A 19,559-nucleotide genomic window follows, 5' to 3' on the forward strand; every position below is an offset into this window, starting at 1 on the left:
AAACCCACCCAACGGCCCCCATGTTAACACCAGTTATCTTTCCAATGGTGGACTTTTTGGGTGGAGGGCCGACCCCCACAACTCCGTTTCCTAAAGCTGCCTTCTTCCCACTCTTATCATCCTCAAAAGCTCCCAACAGGATTTCAAGGTTCACACATATTTCCCTGCTTCAAACAAAACACACGATTTTTAAACCTAAAAAGCCAAGACACAGACACACACAGACGTGCACGCACTCACGCAGACACGGAGAACATCTCAAAGAAGATAAAGTGACACGTTTTATGAGATAAGAAAAATAAGGAGTTTAATAATTCCAAGGGTATAGCACACACACTGCAGTGGCCAACACCGGGTGCTGTCTGCCAACACACCGGGTTTCCTGTAGTGTCTGGATGCCCTGGGCATCCCGGGGAAGTAGGGGGATTGGCATGAAGTGCACACAGGCGCGCGCGGACAGCAGATGGGAGAGTACAATGGAGCTTCAGAGGCTGCTACATGGCAACATGGTTCAGAACGGAAAGTGCTTCACATCTACAGGAGAGGAAATGGCTTAATCCCCCTCATCCCTTGAGAAACAGAGGGGTAACAGTTGGTGAATGGTGGCCTGGGTTGTTGGTACCAAAGCCCCACCCGGAGAGACTCGAGGAGAGAGAAACGGGTGTGTACAACAGGGTCAGTTTTTAAAAAGAACTGCTCTTGGATGCAGATTCTCGCTCTCTGGAGAGCCTGGAAGACGCTGGATCCACGGAAAGAAAAGGCAGCGTGCCTACACGCAGCCTCCAGCCACCCTGTCAGGGTAGGATGTTAGGAACATGAATACTCATGGAATACTCCAAGCGAATCATTAAGGCAGGTCTGTAAGAAATTGTCCTGGGGCGTGGACGGCGACCTCAGCGGTGGCGAGGCCAGTGGCAATGGCGGAGGAGCTGCGCAGCAGCCCCAGGCCCCTGTCGCCAGCAGTGGAGAGATGCAAGGAGTGGTGTTGTTCCTGAGTTAAGATCTACTGTGACAGCAACACACTGTCGCCTTTTGGGTCAGCAAAGTGCTTGGGAAACGAGGCTTACCAGAAAGAACGAGGGCCCTCACCTTTTCTCACCCCGCACAGACTGGTAAATGCTAACAGGGGTGGGCGGGAGGCTCTGGTGAGAAGTCTAAGGGAGGCTGGGGGGATCCTGACAGACGCAAACCACAGACATTGCACCCAGTCAGTGTGGAGGAAGAGGAGAACACAGGGGCCTCTCGGGGCCTGCTCAGAACTGCCCCCTGGGATGGGTGAGGTCCGGTCCACGCGGGACAGGAGTGCTGGGGCTGGGCACACCCCAGGGAGAGGCTGTCCTGAAGCACCACGGCCACCACCACTACCCAAGACCTTCCTACGGAGACGTTCCCCTGGCTTCAGAACAACCTCTTTGGAGGAAGGAAGCAGACAGCTGAGGTCACTGTCACTTATTGCCAAACCAGAGCCAAGCCCTGGCCAAAGAGAAAACAGGCCTTCTCGTCCAGGCCACCTGCCTGCCAGGGCCTGCCTGGGCCCAGGGAGGCAGCAGGGCAGGGCATGGATGGGCACAGCAGGGCACAGTCCCGTGGGGCTTCCACTGCAGCTCAACTGCGGCTTTGTATTGCTTTATTCTTGCTCGGAGGGGAGGAGGGCTTTCAGTGGCCTGGACAGGTCAGAGCTCCCGGCTGACAACAGCTTGCAGCTCAACTCTGCCCGGCAGCACCGGCTGGAGAACGTGGAATAAATAACACATCTATATATACAGGGTCTGGTTCTCTCGGCGGGAGGGCCACACTGCACAAGGCTGACCCACTTCTCCACACTGTGACACGTTCCTGGGACCCAGGGCCCAGCCAGGACAGGGCGGCAGGAGCGAGTATCACAGGTAGAGGGCAACACCACCTTCCTAGAATCCGTGATTCCCGGGCACAGCCACAGGCCTGAGACTGGAATACTGCAGTTAAGAGGACGGTGACAGAAAAGGTCACTGTGCCCAAGCTGGGCTGCTGACGGCACCACAGAGCCTGCGCCTTGTGGAACAAGTCAGCCACCCAGTCTCTTCACCCTTCCACTCCCAACACTTCGCAAATACAACTTCAAATCCTTGTGGCCAGAAAGGCTGAGAAGGAAATCCTAGCAAGAGGGTTAGCCTGGTCACATCGACGGTATGCGTTCAGAGGTCAGTATTTACAAGTACACAGATATGCTATTTATAGATTCAATGAAGTCCAAAAGCCAGAGGCCCCTGGTCAGTCACTGCTGGAGGAGTCGGCAGAGGTGCTCACCAGGCCTCAGCGTCTGTAGCTCACAGGTAGCTTTGTCAGCACCAGCCTGATGGAGACCACCTGCCTTAGTCCTGAATGTCACTGTGCTTGGGCCTTGACTGGGAGCTGGTCTTTGGCTGGTCTCCGGCCTATAGATTGGTCTCATCCCAAGCAGGGTCGTTCATGTTCTTTAGAACCTTCCTCACCAGCTTCTCCAGGTCCTTGCGGGCCCTCTGCTCCTCCTCTAAGGACTTCTTCATCTTCTTGTTATCCTGCGAAGCAAGCATGACAGAGGACACGCTAAGCATCCTTCCTCTTAGGTAGCCCAGGTTGGGAGCGGCTGGTCGACAGAGCTGAGTCACGTACACTGTGAGGTACATTGGGCAGTCTCCCACTTCCACTCACGAGAAGACAACTTGATAAAACATGCCAGAAGGAAGGGGCTGGAGACAGTGACAAGGCCAATGTCTACAGACCTACCGCCAGCATTTCTAATTCCCTTGTCCCATCAAATGCAGAAAGGAAGCAGCAGCAACTGAAGAAGCATGTCAGGAAGGAAGGAAAGCATGCTGCCCCGAACCCAGGGGGGAGGAGACAGGCACCTGTGTCCAGTCGCCTCACTCTCAGGACACTCCAGTCCTCCCTCCAAAGTCCCTGCACTGCACGCCACCCTTCCAACCTGCCCACCAGCTGTTGAGCATGCACACCACACACCAGCTCAGCAGTGCAAGCCGGACAGTGTTTGATTCCCAGAACCTGCACACAGGTGGAAGCAGAGAACCAACCGCACGCACAAAGCTGTTCTCTGACCTCCACACATACATGATAGCACGTGCCCTACCCAACACTATACCCAATAAAATAAGAAAATACAACTTGAAGGTTTATCAAGAACACATTGCCACACACAGCTGGCTAGACACCAAGGTCCTGCTGTCCTGGGTTTTTGAAGCCAAGTAGCCAGAGGCCACCAGCAGGGTCCTCTAATGGGCAGAACCCCAGATCACCCCGGGAAACCCTGAGGTGGCTCACATCTACACAGCAGTGCCAAGGAGACAAGTATCTCCTGGCCTGTCACTCCTGTATTCTTAAGTGATGATTTAGAGAATCATTTCAGCTTTTAGATTTGTTTTGCTTTACATGTATGGGTGTTTTTTTTCCTGCACGTATGTGTGTATAATGTGCATGCAGTACCCAAAGAGGCCAGAAGAAGGCATCAGATAACTCAGGATTGGAGTTAATAGATGGTTGTGAGCTGCCTTGTGGATTCTGGAAACTGAACTTGGGGCCTCGGGAAGAACCCGTGCTCTGAACTGCTGAGCCATGTCTGGCCCTTGCCTGTCACTCTAAAGTAAGGCTGGTGGCTTTGTGATTTCCTTTTAATCTACAACGAGCTTCATGTTTAAAACAGTATTTCCCTTTTTCTCCCATTTAAAAAAAAAATGATTAAAACTAAAAACTGGTAGGCATACCTGTCTTAACTCTTGGACTTCGTCCTTTAATGCGTACACCGTGTCCACAAGGCTCCTGGAACAGGAAAGAGTAAGCACGTGAAAGGTGGTGGGAATGCCAAGGATGCCGGCTGGCAGGGCCTCCGGGGCTGCTGACTAAGTCTTCTTATCTAAATTCCTAACTCCAGAGCAGCCGGACTGGGTGCCTCGGGCTAACCTCCAGCCTAGGCCATCACCATCAGTGACACTGCGCCCAGCCTCCAGCCGTTTTAGTTAAGACTACCCCCCCAACGGGCAGGGGAGGGGAGCCGGCCACACAGGAAGGAAACGCCTTACTTTTCCTCGATCACGGTCTGCCCATTGCTTCTGGTTTCTTCAACTATAATTTTCTCTTCTTCTGGAAGCAGCACTTGTGGAGCAGACTCCTTACGTGAACCTGGTCGTTAAAAAGAAAAGTCCCGTGTGAGTGCCGCGGCAGGACCAAGGGAGGGCAACTACTGTGCTACACATCCCTTAGACACCCAAGGCCAGTGGCTACACGTTAAAACCTTTGACCAGGTTTATCCAGCTGTCTGCTGGTGTGGCCAACCAAAGCTTTACAGAGGAAAGAAAACAGCAACAGAAAAAAACGTAAAAATAGCCTCTTTTGCAACTTATTAAACTCTTTTAACTACAGAAATCTCTAACAGCAAGTACACTAAAGGTCTGACCACACCGCACTCAATACACAACCATTTAAATTTAAAACCATTATTAGATCACTCCAGAATCGCTGGAGAGACCAGACCAGGAAAGAACGCATAATTCTTGTGCTTATAACTGAAAAGCTCTTAGAAATTACAAAAAAAGGTGAAGGCCTGGAGAGGCAGCTCAGGGTTAACAACGGAAACATCAAGGAAAGACTGTACGTGTTCAGTTACGTCTATAACACTGTACACATCATTTTAAAAAGTGAGATTTATGGTCTGATCTCTGTGAATTCTCTCGCCCCCTTGAACACACACAGCTCTGAATGGGAAGGAAGCACACTACCCACAGCGTCAGAGGCACATGGCCCTGGCACAGATGCTGACCGGTGACCACCTCCTGTGACATGCACTGTGCGCCAGACCCTGGCCTCCAAGGGCAGGTAGCAGGAAGAAGGATCACACGATGTGCTTTGAGCACTTGCTGCTGAGCAGCACCACCAGGTGCAAACAGGAGGAAGGATGGATTCTGCCGCACAACAGGTTCACCTGCTCACGGCTGTGCCTGTCTGCACACTCTTCTGAGGAAAGCATATGGCGTAAGATGGCCGACTGTGGAAATGGCGTTAATTCGCTTTTGTGTTTCCGGGGTGCCCTTTGTATGACTTCCTGAAAGCACATCAGATTTTAAGGAGCACTTCTTGTGCACCCTTGTTGGCATGGAAACCCTAGAACAGTGTTTGAGAGACGGCACCGTGGGGAGCAGCTTTGCGGGCACTTGAACCCAAGCCTGTGCGTCTCTGGACAAAGCGAGGTGAGTCGCTGCTGTCCAAGCTGACAGCACGGGCTTGTGAAATGTCCCTGGCATGTGGAGCTAGCCATCCACCAGGGCAGCCATGGGGCCTGGGGACTAGCCTCAGGCACATCTCCCCAGGCCATCTTCTGTGTATCTGCCAAGTCTGCTGCACTGGAAGGTGCTGGATCAAGCCCATGATCCAGGAGAGGAACTGGAAACACCCGGGGAGCTCAGGACTGGCAATTTAGCCATGTCTGTGCCACACGGCACAATTTTGCCCATGAAAGAAGCAGGCAGGGCGAGGTAGGCCAGCCTTGAATCCCACCTGAGTAGTTGAAACGCTGTCAACATCCTAGTGTGCTCTGAGGACACGCACATGTTACTTTGTGAAAGACTATCTCAAAGATGGCCATCCTACTCTTAGAGGGGGTTACATCAGTAGGCTCTGGTGAGGCCACACCATTTATCTTTCCCTTGGTGCCCCCAGTCCTGGAGATGCAGGGCTCTAAGATGCAATCCTAGAGAGGAATGTGTTTTTGAAAAACACCAGCAGGCCGACAATGTCAGCCCCACCCCACCCCATGCAGGGTCCAACTGACAGGCAGACGTCCCTTCTGGACAGCCTCCTTGATATAGAGGAGCCCACTCAGGCTCTCTGCTGTTGAGCACTGACAGACATATGGATCACTCGGGGAATACAAGAGAAAGCACCACGCATGAGGGCAGGTGACAAGTGTCTTTTAGAAGAGGTTAGTGGATGCTCACTGTGCCCGAAAAAGTGAGGGTTCCAACGAGTCGGGTGTTTGAGCAGCTGGACCCATGCTCCTTGGTGAAGAGCGCAGCCAGGAACAGCACTTGGGTTAGGTCCGCAGATTCCCCACTGGTATCCAGTGGCCAAGGATACTGCTTGGGCTGAGAGCTGGTGGCTGAGTTGGCGCCAAATTAAAAAGTCTTGATGACTACTCTGTCATATTAAACTCAACAGAGGCTTGAAAAGGAGCAGCAGGTGAGAACGGAGACTTCAGAACTGCACCCAGCAGCAGACGACACGCTTCCTTTCAGTTCTTTAGTCTTTTCTCACGGGACAATTTGTTTCTAGCATTAAAGCGTCCAGAGTGCGTAAGTGACATGCAGGGTGTCTCTGCAAAGCAAGGAGGAACCATGACACCCACACCAGACTGAGGACACTTCCCTGGGGGTTAACTGCAGCTAATCATCGGGGCTCCATGTCCTACTTGGAGTTCTCTACAGAGAGAGCTGTTCTTAGATAGAGGCTCACAGTCTGACAGCCAGCCCTCACCTACAAAGCCGGTTGTAAGTACAACCCTTGAGGTCCACTAAGGAACACAATGGACTAAAGGAACTAAAATTCCATGACCTCAGTTGTCAGTTGAAAACACATGGCAGGGCCTTGGGGTACCAGGCACCCAAGAATTTCAAGGCTAAGGATGGGACCATGTTCCCGGTAGAAGTCACTAGCCGCTCCAGCTTTGACACAAGCAGGGGAACAGTGGCTGGAGGTCCTGACAGCGAGTCACGGGCCTGCAATGGGGTCTGTTAATCTGTAGACAGACGCTGCTAGCTCACCATGTAGCCTTTCAACAAAACAAGGAAGCATAGCACAGCCAGGTTCATAAGCTGGCAGACTATTTTAAGAATTTTTAATTTTCTCAAAGACATTTCTTAACACATTATATCTGAAATATTCTTAGGGCATCACAACACACTTTTCTTGAATACCTAACTCAGAAAAATCATGTAACCGCAGAACTTAAAATCCCATCACAGGAACTTAGATCCACTAGCAAGCTGAGAGCTGTGTTTTGCAAACTGTGGTCTCTGGGGAGATGGAGTCAGGATCTGCTGTGGCTGCATGCAGCCTTCCTGGAGGTTCCCAGCGCACTGTGGGTTTGGGAAAGGCCAGACTTTAATTCAGTCCACCCAAAGCTCCTCATCTAAGCGACGGACTTTTGTGGGTTTTATGGCTAACTGTGAGAGGTGCCAGGTGGTTCCACAGCCCCTAAAAAACTATCATCCTGCCCCTGCTGTTACGATTTCCATGAGCAAGTGGAGTAGAAACAGCACACGGATGACAGAACAGTTCACAATCGGCCCCAGCCTAGCACTGCTTAGGCCGGAATCTCCCCGACAAACCGGCAGGCCGGTGTGTCTTACCAACCTACGTCCTCTGAGTAACCGCTCACAAGGTCATCCTCTGAGAACACTGGCGTGCTGGGGATGCCAGCAGGCTCTAGGTCCTATGGCAACACACACTCACAGATGTGATTCAAGACTGGGAACATGTTCGAAGAAGCAACAGGAACACAAGAGTCAAACACTGGTAGTCTCAGAATCCTGTCCTGCATTGTCAAAGACCGCCAGGCTGTGGGCCTCAGTTGAGAAACAGATCTAACCAAGGAATCCAATTCAGAGCAGACTGTGCCTAGGCTGCCACAGCCAAGGATCACTCCAGGGCACTCCCTCATGCCAGGGACCATGGGGTGACATACAGCTGTGAGACTCAGCAATCACGTCAGTTGTGAACTCCTACCCCGTGTGAGGTCTGTTAAGTATGTGGGCATGCACATCACATGTGTGTCTGCCTGCACCCAAAGCAATGACTACCTAAGTCTGTCTCAAAAGAGCATCAGCCATCTGGCCAGTGCCTGAAACACTTGTGACACGCTCCTACACTTGACTCAACTCAACTGACACTACTTTCAGGAGGAGACCAAGCATTACCCTGAGAGATCTCTCCAGTAGCACTCCAACCACACTGCTGCACTGTCCATGGGTCTGAGATCTGGATTAGCTTTTTCCATAGAGGAATGGCTTTGTCTTCTCACCTAGGCATGCACTTCACAGAACAAGAGGGAAATGCTGGCCCTGGTCCAAACGAAGGACTTAAAGGCAGAGTTTCTTTTCACCTGTAAGAGGGAATGCTGTTTCTGACTGAGGACAAGCTTTGCCAGAACAGGGAAACAGGAAGAAAACAGCTGGGCCTGGAGGTGCATGCCTTGGATCCTCCCTTCTAGGGAGGAAGACGTGGGCAGAGAGAGCTCTGTGAGTTCAAGGCCAGCCAGGGCTACATAGGAAGCCCCACCTTGTACTATTTAGAATGCATCTCACCTAAGAAAGTGCCAGTCCTCTCTCACAGCAGACCGAAGGCATGCCCAGGAAGATGCCAGCTCGAGAGGATGGCCACGGCACACCCAGCTTCAAACTATGCTATTCCCTCCCCCATGTAACAAATGTAAAAGCCAAGGGCTAGCAAATGCAAAATTTATTTCAACTGTACAGAACAGATGTCTTTTTAAATATAAAACAGACACTTCATTGCCATATGCAAGCACAGACAGTAGGCATACTGTACAATACAATGCAACATTCAGATATACATCCAAGGGAGTTTCCAAATGGGAGTCTGGTACTAAAATGGCTTTTCCCATTCACAGATAAAGAGCACAATATATAGATTTCCCCAAGATCTTATACCACTATGTACACATTATTGTGTTTTGGCAATTTTATGCCGAACACAGGATTAACGTAGCTTAGGAAAGACTTGTGGCAAGGACCAGTTAGACGGGACACTGCTGAGCCACCTGCAGGCGGCCCGGGATGGCTTGGACCTACCTTCTTGCTCAGTCTGTATTCTTCCGTATCACACTCACTGTACACGGCTTACAGAGCTGCAGAAACGTTAGACACTATCAGCATGACTACAGTTCCACAGATGTAGAAAGGATGGCCCCTCCAGCGCTGTGTCCCCTCTGCCACACAAGGACCATCTCCTGTGCCTGTGGCACTAACACACTTCTAACCAGGTCACAAAACCAATGTCAGACATTCAAAACAAATGCAAAGAAAAGTTTGGGCTGCTGTTCCACAGCATTGGCCTCAACAAAAAAACGCCATCCACGGGCTCTGACTGGTACGAAAGGATCCAGGGCAAACCGTGAGGACTGTGCTTCACAATACCGACAGCGACTGTCACTTCTCGTGTGTGAAAACCTCAAGTACAGCTGTGCCTCCCTGTTGTACCACACCGCTTAGGACAGGCAACCCATGCTAAGGTAAGGCAGGGCAAGCAGCCTGAGGCAGTTAGCAGAGACAACCTCGGAGTGGGATATGACAGCAGAGCCGTTTCTGTCACTGTATGAAATCAAATCAACACAGACATTGTATGTTTTGTTTTCAAAAGTCCCATTTGCTATTTGGCAGAATCTACACAAACTTCATTTCCACTGAAATTAATACTGGGTGCCAGTTTGAAAAGCTTGCTCCTTGACTTCCTTATAGAAGTCCAAACTCTTGAGGGGGAAGAGCAGCTCTGCAGCCATGAGGAACAGACAGACTGGGTGTGGGGCTGTGCTGCCCAGCGGCCCCAGGCCAGCCCGCCCGCCCGCCATGCACACGCCCCTCTATTGGCAGCAGCAGGACCCAGCTCCCAGGGGAGGAGCAAAGGGGACACAATACTGGATACGCAGGCTTGGCAAGGAGGGCTAGGGGTCAGAGGTCATGGCCACTAGAGCTCATCCCCTGGAGGATGGAAAGAGCACCCTTCTCCACTCGCTGTGGCACCGTTTCTGAAGCAGATGTCAAGGACCACCCTGTAGACAGCGCTGCCAATCAAGCAACAGCCAGGTGTGGTCTGCTGCTGCAACTGAATCAAGTCACACTCCGTTCTTTCTCAGGGCAGTGAAAACTCCTCCCAACAACCCCCGGGAGAGGGGCGGGGGGGTAAGGGCCATCTCCCAGGCCAGCGCGTGGGAACCTATTCGGTCTTTGAGACTGCCCTGGAATGAAGTGCCGGGGTGAACTACAGGATTGCTGGACACAGAGTTTCACTGCAGCTGGTGCTCAAAGCTACAGGGTACGCGTGGCTCTCGCAGACAGCCAAGTGTGGACGTGGGGCAGCCGGGCTGCAGCCAGGCCAAGCACTCAGCCGAGCACCTCTCTGAACACAGCTGAGCTGCACGGGCAGCGACCGAAGCGGCCGCCTCCGAGTGCAGACTCGACGGTGCCCCACACTGCCCATTACTGCGGTTCAGGGAGGTGTGGTGTGATAGTGGAGGTCGCAGCCGTGACGGGGAACTCACCTTCAGAAGGGGAGCTCTCACCTCACAGCCATGGCGCACATGAGAAGGCACAGAGCAGTGGGTGGAGACAGACTCCAGACTCTGCTCTCCACACCCAGTGGCACCAGCCCTGGTGTGCGTCTGCCAGGCACGGAGTCCATGGAGCATTCTGCACCATCACCAAAGCAGCTGGCTGTCAGCCGACTCGGTGCTTCAGTTACAGAAACTCCTTCAGCCTCTCCACAGCTACGTGGTCAAGTGCATTACACATTTAAAAAAAAAAAAAAAACCAAACAAAACAAAAAAGCAAACCTAGATCCCTATGTGTAAGGCTAGAGTCTCCTCCGTTGTGGCACTTGGATGCAAACCTATGCGGTTGCATAAACTAGAAAAGTGTCCATACGGCTGTATCCGAGAGGAAGTGAAACAGTTGCTACGTGGAGAATTAAAATCCAAACCTTCTGGGGCTTGTTTAACCCTCCCTAACAGGAAAAGCCCTCGGGTGCAGACTCTGGACCACCACCTCCCTCCCACAGGCAGCAGCTGAACACGTTCTCAGATTGGCAATTGAGCCTCCACTAGGTACAATGGGAAATACCAAGACACTCTCCAGAGTTGTTAAAATATCACATAAGAGAGACAAGGAACAGCAAGAAACGTCTAAGAAAAGCAGGCTGCGATACAAGCATCGTTAAGAAAGGCTCAGTGCGTTAGTTCTGGTGAGAGATATATGAGCAGCAGCTCTTACGGGATGCAGAACCCATTCTGTAACTATGGGCTGTCCATATACTGTCATACTCAGAGTCTTCCGACAGGTCTGAGGGCTCCAAACGAGAAAGGCTACTGCGACGACCCAAGGAGTCTAGACTTGATTGGTCGTCATCAGCCAAGACGTGATTATGCATCAGGTCAGTGCCTTGCCATGCTAAGACGGGATGGAGTGACAGGTGCGACAGGCAGAGGGGTGAGGAGGACGGACAGGAAGAGCCACAACCAAAACATGGAACAAAAGCAAAAGGTGATGGGAAGAGAAGGGAAAGAGAAAATATTGTTACAAAACGGCAACACGTTTGTTTCTCCTTATTAACTGCTGGGTTTCTACAATGAACTCAGCACAACCCTCAGATCAAACCCAACCAATCACTTCAGTGAGCCCAGCACAGTCCTCCTGCAAAGGACTCACTGTATCTCAGCTAAAAACGATACAGTGCATTCATGTCCAAAACACGGTTCTGTAACACTTGGCAATTAACCGACTCTCTCAACACTCTTATTTAGGACCTAAGTTATAAAACGGTACTAACCGTGTGGCTAACTAAGCATTAGTCCCTATTCTGGAAATGACACACTAAATACAAAGCTCCCTCACCGGACTTTGTCGCTCCTCAGAGCCATCGTCAGCAGGGGCCTGAACTTACCGTGTCAGTCTACGGCCTGCCCAGCACCAGTCTGAATGCGGAGCAAAGGACCCTGGTGTGGCTCTTTACCATCAGGGAGGCGAATACAAACTGGCAATGCCACCATGGAAAGGGGGTGACAGGAGGCAGTGGCAAGGGAAAGGGGCAGAACTCCATGCATGGTTAGCAATGTGAGCGTGAGCTGGTCAGCAGCTAGGGAGGCATGCAAGGCTGAACAGGGCTCCTGCAGGGGAAGCCACAGGGAAGCCTCGGCAGCCGAAACAGGCTGCCTTCCAAGTCGTGAAGGCCATTCCTTCTGAGACGGAAAACAATGCCAACTGTGCTCGGTTTGCAACATCCCCTTGGCGTCCAAACAGGGACTGAACAGAGCGGAGCTTTGGGGAACAACAGATCGGCCTTCTCAAAATGTTGGCGAGGCACTTACTGTGGAAGTGTGTTCACTAGGAACCCATTTCCAACGCCCTCACCAACCACATCACCTGTCCAGCACAGACTGTGCCCGTCCTGTGCCTCAGCATCCGGGGGGCAGCCACGCATGACTGCACCGCTGAGGCTCTGGGGTGCAGGCTGGGATGCAGGCTGGGATGCAGCACGTCAACGAGAGCAAACTCAGCACAGTGGGCAGGGCTTTCCCCGCCTGGAAAGAACGGAGTGCAGAGCATGGGCCGGGCGGGAGAGAGGCTCTGCACCAACGACAGGCTGCCCTACTCAGGCCGCCCAGGCAGGAAGCCACGGCTCACCTCGGGGCCCTGCCTTCTGCCCAGAGGGAATATGGCCTGTGCCACCCTCTGGAGTTCACAGATCTGCCGTGCTCATCTGAGACTACAGGCTGGGGAATCCCTGTTTCAGTTTAAGCACTTGAAAGGGGGGTGACTGATCTAAAACTACAAATCCGAATCTATCAAACTGTTGGCTATGGTTACAGCCTATCACAACACAATCATTGTCAAGTATGGAGATGTAACACTTGAACTATCAAAATCATATTTGTGAGTTAACATTCAACCATCCCAATACATATCACATGTATACATAGTACATGGCTTGCTGGGGACCCAAGCCTCCCCATGGCTCTCCCACTCTACTAATCAGTTACAACTGGTTCTTTCCCAGAGATGGCAGGGACAAAAAGGGACCTCGCTGACCCCTAACAAGACCTTAACGCCATAAGCAGCCAACAGTGCGGTGCCGCAAAAACACCCCAAGTGGAGGAAGAAACGTCTAGTCACCGGCAGTGCCACCTGGGGCCTAGCCTGCTGCACAAGCTGGCAGAGCAGCAGGCGACTTGACAAGAGTTGAGGTGGCTGAAAAGTCCCTTCCCACCTTCTCTGTCTTTCCAAGGCTGGCCAGACACAAATCTGAGCCACCCTGTAGGTGTTAAAGAAGAGGTGGAAAGGTGTCTCTCCAAAAACTGGCGTGGACAAGGGGCAAGATAGGAGATCCACAGTAAATGGTTTCTATGCCCCATAGTCAGTTCCAAAAGAGACAGGGAAGAGACCGCTAGGCTCCACCTGCCCATCAAAGGGCAGTGGCCTCTGAGTCAGGCAGTGCTCCTGGATGCTGCCACACTGTAGACCCCACCTGTGGGGAGGTAAGAGCAACAACCACCTGGACTCTGCCAAAGAAATTACCATTGTTTATTTAAAAATATTAAAAACAAAGTAAAAAATTTAAAGACGATAGAAATATGGCTCTAGACTTGAATTTTAGATTATTTTTAAAAGCTTAAAAAAAGCCCCAGGCACACACACCATCAAAGAACGAAAGTAAACAAAGGGACCTCCACTGCCTGCCTTCCGCATGCCGCTGGACAATGCAGGCCTCCCAGTGGATGCGGGCACCTAGGACACAGCCCCGGGGCACTCGGCCACGCCACTGGCTCAGCCCCTGAACCCTCCCTAGAGAGCAGCTAGGTCCGTGGAGCAGCTGCTTGCAGACTGCGCCACCGGGGTGAAGAGGGACACTCACTTGAGTTCAACGTCTGCCGCGTCTTTGCACTGGTGCAGTAAGCCTCGATGACCTTCAGGATCTGCGCATCTTCTTCCAGAGCAGCTGTGCCTGTTCAGAGACACGGGAGCCATGACCACTCCACACGCCCCAGAACCATGCCGCAGTTAGGGTGCCAGCCTTCGCCTTCCCCTTGCTAATCGCTAAGTTCTTTAAGTAGTTATAGATAGGTATATTAAAGAGCTTCTAAGGTTTTGAAACTAACACACTACAAAGGGTTAGCAGCACGACTCTGTAGCGTTCTAAACCCCTCAGAAAAGAAGGTCCTCCATGACACACCAGAAACAGCAGGAGACTGGAATACGCAGCCCACGGAGACACGTAATCCATGGAGACAAGAGCAGCAAAAAGACACCAAGTCTCATGAAGAGAGGAAGCAAGACTCAGCCAAGCAGCCCGGTTTCACAGCCTGGGCCTCCACACAGTGTGGACAGGAAAGCTGTGCAGAGTACAGACAGGAAACTTCTAAAAAGGCAGATCATCGGCCTTCAAAGGGACATTCCCTCTGACCTAGGAATTCCCACTCAGACACTAATGAAGGAAATTTACCATGCCAAGCACAGAGATGCCTCAAAGCCCTGCCTTCAGTGTGCCCCTGAGCGCCAGCTTCCTCTCCAGGCAGAGACCAGAAGAAGACGTGAGGCCGTGGGACCAGACACAGCCCCTCACCATCACTGTGCTCAGAGAAGGGTGACCCGTGGAAGGAACCCACTTGTCTTCTTTATTCTTCTCTTCTGGTTCTCTCCTAGGCTACTTGGCTATGTTGGTTTTTAAGTTCACCTATTCTAATAAAAACACAGAGGACTACCAGGCTGATATTCTCATAGCTGTAAATAATTGTGCCTCAGTAACTTTTATGTATGTATTTCTTTGAGACAAGGTCTCACGATGTAGCCTTGACCAGTCTAGAACTTGCTACGTAAGCCAGGCTGACCTCTGCACTGACAGAGATGTGTCTGCCTCAGTGTCTTGAGTGCTGGGATTAGAGGTGTGCACCACCATGTCCAGTTCTCAGCAACGTTTTAAGGAAGTAAACTGTATATAAGGCAAACCAAATCTTTACTTCAAGACAGTGGACTGCAGTCCCGAAAGCCGAAAGCCCGAAACCCACCACCTGGAACATGTCATTAGGCAGGTTCCCACAACACATGGCTACCTCACAGAACCAGGTTCCCACAACACATGGCTACCTCACAGAACCAGGTTCCCACAACACATGGCTACCTCACAGAACCAGGTTCCCACAACACATGGCTACCTCACAGAACCAGGTTCCCACAACACATGGCTACCTCACAGAACCAGGTTCCCACAACACATGGCTACCTCACAGAACCAGGTTCCCACAACACATGGCTACCTCACAGAGCCAGGTTCCCACAACACATGGCTACCTCACAGAACCAGGTTCCCACAACACATGGCTACCTCACAGGCTGCAGCAAAAGCTTCGTTCACTCTGGGCAGCAGGAGCCACCTTCAGTCAGGTGTGCACTAGCTGGCTGCTGTAACCAGCTGCTCTTCCCACACTTGGGTGAGCACATGCACACCGCACCAGGGCAGAGGGCAGGCTCACTGTGTCCATAGCCATGCCAGTCGGTCTCCCCTAGCAGCAGAGGTCCTGCTGGGGCCGTTCCTTCAGTGTGGACTGCCGCAGACTGTGGAGCCTCCTGACCTTCAAGCGAACCCAACTCAGCCAGTCAACAGAAGCTGTACAGGGGTGAGGTTGCCGGGCACCGGTCAGGCCCGGGTCCTTGGTCTGGCACATCATCCCTAACCTGCTGGGACTTCTGGGAAAGGACACAGGCACTAGACTGCCTCTCCTCCAACCTCTGAGCACCTCCGGCTTCAGCTAGCCCAGACCTCTCTCATCATCAGAACCACAGGCCCACTGGCCACTCAGTCCTGCTGCCAGGCTTGTGTCTCCCAACGTAAGTCCACCCTGCCAACTGCACTCTACTACGCACCAGTCGGCCGGCTACGGCCCCTCAGCCTCCCCACCCCACCCAGGAGGGGTGCTGCATCGAGAAGCTGGGCTCCGTATCTGTGTCAACTCTTATGCAGGCTGCAGGCTGCTCCACAGCATCCTCCGTCTCCACCAGCAGAGCCAACAACAGGCAGCTGGCTGGGACAAGTGAAGTGTCTTAGCACTGATCCACGTCTCCTGGGCAGATCTACCCACCTGAGGACCAGTGCTGTGGACTTGGCCTTCATGGCCTGTCCCACAGCTGGATACAAAGCAGCATTCAATGTCTGCTAGTGACTGCAAGTCTGACCAACATCCCTGTCCCAGCACCCCACCGTGCCAGTCACATGGAAGACACACGGCAGATACTTGTTCCCTAAGGGCCCCCAGCCACACCTTCCTAACAGACAAGCCGGGGTGAGTGAACAGATCGTAGGTCTGCAGGGTGGAGCAAAGGTGGCAGGAAACCACAGCCCCTCGGAGATGTGGACTGGACACTTCCTGGGCCTGGAGCGGGGCTGCAAGAGCAGGTGACGAGGCAGCGGAACTGGAACGAAGGGTGTGAACACAACAGAGGGGTCTGACAAAGGATAGGGAGGCTGGCGAGGCCTGCTGCACTCTGCCCCCTGCTCGTCAAGGTGCAGCCCAGCTGGCCCCGTCCTGTCACTATGGGAAGGACATCTCTTCCACTGCGTGGCCCTGAGACCCGCGAGGTGGCCGCGCTCCCACAGGTGGACACTCACTCTTGCGCACAGCAAACTCCTCGTCTGAAGGCTTCCGCTCGGGCTTGCGCTTTGGCAGCAGCTTTTTCATGGTCTTGGGGCTCTTACTAAGATCCTGGGGAAACACCAACGACAAAACATGCTGACAGACGGTAGGAAACCGGCCGGACACCACCAAGTACCTCCCACCCCCATCACCAGCTCTTCCGCTTGTCTCTGCCAGTGCCAACATGGACCCAAACCAAGAGCCAAGATGACGACGACGTTTTGCCATCCTGGTAACACTCCTCCGCTCTGATGAAAACCCTGTTAACAGGACTGGACCCCACCATCCCACAAGAGTAAGGCCTCTGCTGAAAAAGAGAGGACAGGGGGCCCACACGACACTCCCCACCGCCAGGGCAGGGCTGTCCACTCTAGGGTGTAAGTGAAGGAAAACAGGTCATTTAAAAAGAACAGAAAGCAAAGACACCGTCAGGAAAATACACAAATCCCCAAGTTAAAAGCAAAGGAAGCAGGCAGGGAACCAATGGCTAAGCACGGACTATCGGAAGCAGGGCTCGCTGGCTTCTCTGTGCTTGCCTGTGTCCCGGCTCTGAACAAAGTAGAGACGCTGTCCAACAGCATCTTAGCATCTTCCGTTAAGGTGAAGGGGAGTGCGCGCAGCGCTGGATAAGGGTTCCACGGGGCACATGGGGCGGCACAGACACCCGCCTCCACGGCTGCCATTCCAGTGCAGGTGAAGCACTTCCAGGGCAGAGCAGACTTTGACAGCTACCTCCTCCGTCTTCCCTTGTGGTCACTGCTGCTTTGAGATGGACGATCTATGGCGTCCTAGCTGGCCTGGAACTCGCTACAGAAAATCAGGCTGGCCTCCAACTCAGAGACCCTCCTCCTGTCTGCATCGGGGGTGCTAGAAGTAAAGGCATGTGCTATCACACCCTGCTTGACTTCGTTTGTGAAACCTCTCTCTTGTGGCCCATGCTGGCCTCAAACTTCCTACAGAATAGAGAATGGCCTTAGACAGAAATCAGTTCCGAAAGAACCCTACTGTGGACTCAAGAGAGCACCCCTTGAAATACAGGAACACCTACAGAAAGACCTGCGCACGCTCCATTCACTCTTCTCCTACAAGCACCACGTCCAGGCTCACACCGACTGGCCGGTCACCTGGCTTCCTCTCACACTCACCAGAGCTGAGCCTCCTCGGGTGGGAGCAGGGTTAGGTGGGGCGTGAAACTGCGGACACTTAGTGAAGACATAAGTGCGCTGGGCTGCACTCGGCAGGCATGCGGGAGAGAGCGGGCATGGGTGGAGGAGGCGCAGCAACCCCTCCAGGGCCAGGGAGGCACTGCCCTCAGGGCTGCACCATTTTCACTGGGGAGCCTACTCTCGACCCCCAACAGCCTCAGCACTCTAGGGCAGGTCTGGGCAGCAGCAGAATGGCGTGCAGCAGGGAGGCCCTAGCAGCCTCCCATGCTCACAGCACCTCCGGCTCGGTGCCTCCTGGGCACCACCCCTCAAGTAAGGCACAGTCTACCCCAGTATACTGAAGGGGGAACATGCCCATCCTGTTACATGTAAAGGTGCCTCCTGGCCCTCGCAGCAGAAGGGGATGACAAGAGAGTAAGGACAAACCCTCTTCGTGGTTCTGAAGGACTCACTGGGGTCCTTTCTGAACTCACTGAAGTGACAAACGGAGCTAAGTGCGACCCTCCCACCCCCAGATGTCAAGACACGCTCACTGCAGCTGGCAGTCGGAGTGGCTGCAGGACCTCACCTCCTTGTAGCAGAGAGCAGCCGAGGGCCGGAGGGGAGGTGCAGGCCGCAGGCAGCTCAGGCTCCAAGGCTTGGGGGTCTTCGGAGGCTCCAGGGGTCCCCAGCTGATGGTGGTGTGTGGGGTGCCATGGTGAGAGGGGTGGGGGAGTGTGTGGTACGCAGGCGTCAGTGCCACAGGCTTGCTGTCCGCGTGCTTGCTGGATGGAGTGATAGGATGGGAGGGAAGCTGCCAGGCACAAAAGCAAGAGCAGAGAGAGCGTGAGATGGGTGAGGAGGCCACTGGAGAAGGCCCTAACCACACGGCTCGAACCCTCGCTCTACCATGCTGCCCAGGGTTCTGGGCAGGACACGGAGCTGAGAGATCCACACTCTACACAGGTCACAGCTGTGATGTCAGTGTGTAAGAAAACTAGTGTGAGCATCACAACATCCAAATGAACGAATGGAGCATGATGGCTGACGCTGGGGCGTCCTCCCGGAAATACACGATCACCTGCTAACACAGGAAGAGGGCAGAACCAAGGCCTGCTCCTCGTGCAGACAGGGAAAAGGAGAGAGCCATTTTCTTGGGACACAGCAGCCAGGCCCATCCTATCTACGGCTCTTTCCTGTTTGGGCAAACCCCATTGCCACAGAACTGTGCGAAGACAGAAATACGGACCATTTGGCCTACATAGAAGGATGTTAATCTCTAAAATAACGGCATTTTTCTCTTAAAAATCCCAGCTTATTTGAATAAAAACAGTAATATGAAATCTGTGGGATATGTTATTAATAAGGTCTATAGTCTTAGAAAACCCCAAAACCAACCACACTGACAATGAAATGAAAACGTTAATAAAGTAAGTGTGACTCAAATGTGCCCCTGGATCTCACGCAGCTGATGCAGTTAGTACACAACCACCAGGATCTGGCTGCGTAGCTCTGGGAACTGAATGCTGGTGAGGTACAACCCTAAGACTGTGCGGGCTGTGAAGGCTGTGGCACCAACGTGCCAGGTCACCCACTAGTGGCTGGCGCATGGCACATTACAGACACTATACCCTACAAAACAAGCTTTCTCAAAACAAGCTTTAACCCAGAGGAGAAGGCTGTACCCCATGCCCCTGTAGCAGTAAAGTGGTAATAACTAAAGGCTGGCTTGGCTCTCCTTACTTGGAGAAGCAGAGTGACGCCTGAAGCTAGAAGGAGAGATTAACTGATGCCGGACAGAACTGGACCCCAGGCAGAAAACACAGGCCACCGGTTCCAGGGACATCTGTGCCCCTGCACTAGCACGAGAGGCAGGCACCTTGTCGGAGGAGGACTCCACAGCTGCCATGGCAGGCTATCTTCTGGCTTCCACTACATGCCATCAAATGCTGGGACACCAAGTGCCCGGACACGGC

The 19,559-nt window shown here is 52.8% G+C and overlaps 1 protein-coding gene across 11 annotated transcripts in view; it reads right to left on the reverse strand.

Moving 5' to 3' along the window:
* Positions 1–280: 280 nt before the first annotated feature.
* Arhgef7 (Rho guanine nucleotide exchange factor 7) overlaps positions 281–19,559 on the reverse strand; it is a 114,370-nt gene continuing 95,091 nt past the window's right edge. For 5 of the 11 annotated variants that reach the window (XM_076553730.1, XM_076553731.1, XM_076553736.1 and 2 more), the window contains 7 exons: positions 18,173–18,397; positions 16,414–16,507; positions 13,666–13,755; positions 11,028–11,204; positions 4,053–4,152; positions 3,738–3,792; positions 281–2,537 (listed from right to left, as the gene is read on the reverse strand). In XM_076553730.1, the coding sequence (XP_076409845.1) occupies positions 2,415–2,537; positions 3,738–3,792; positions 4,053–4,152; positions 11,028–11,204; positions 13,666–13,755; positions 16,414–16,507; positions 18,173–18,397 (864 nt within the window). In that variant the 3' untranslated portion in view covers positions 281–2,414. The remainder of the gene's footprint in view (positions 2,538–3,737; positions 3,793–4,052; positions 4,153–11,027; positions 11,205–13,665; positions 13,756–16,413; positions 16,508–18,172; positions 18,398–19,559) is intronic. The other 6 variants (XM_076553732.1, XM_076553737.1, XM_076553738.1 and 3 more) reach the window with 3 other exon arrangements.

The sequence above is a fragment of the Peromyscus maniculatus genome, chromosome 17 (assembly GCF_049852395.1).
Source record: "Peromyscus maniculatus bairdii isolate BWxNUB_F1_BW_parent chromosome 17, HU_Pman_BW_mat_3.1, whole genome shotgun sequence".
Taxonomy (NCBI): Eukaryota; Metazoa; Chordata; class Mammalia; order Rodentia; family Cricetidae; genus Peromyscus; species Peromyscus maniculatus.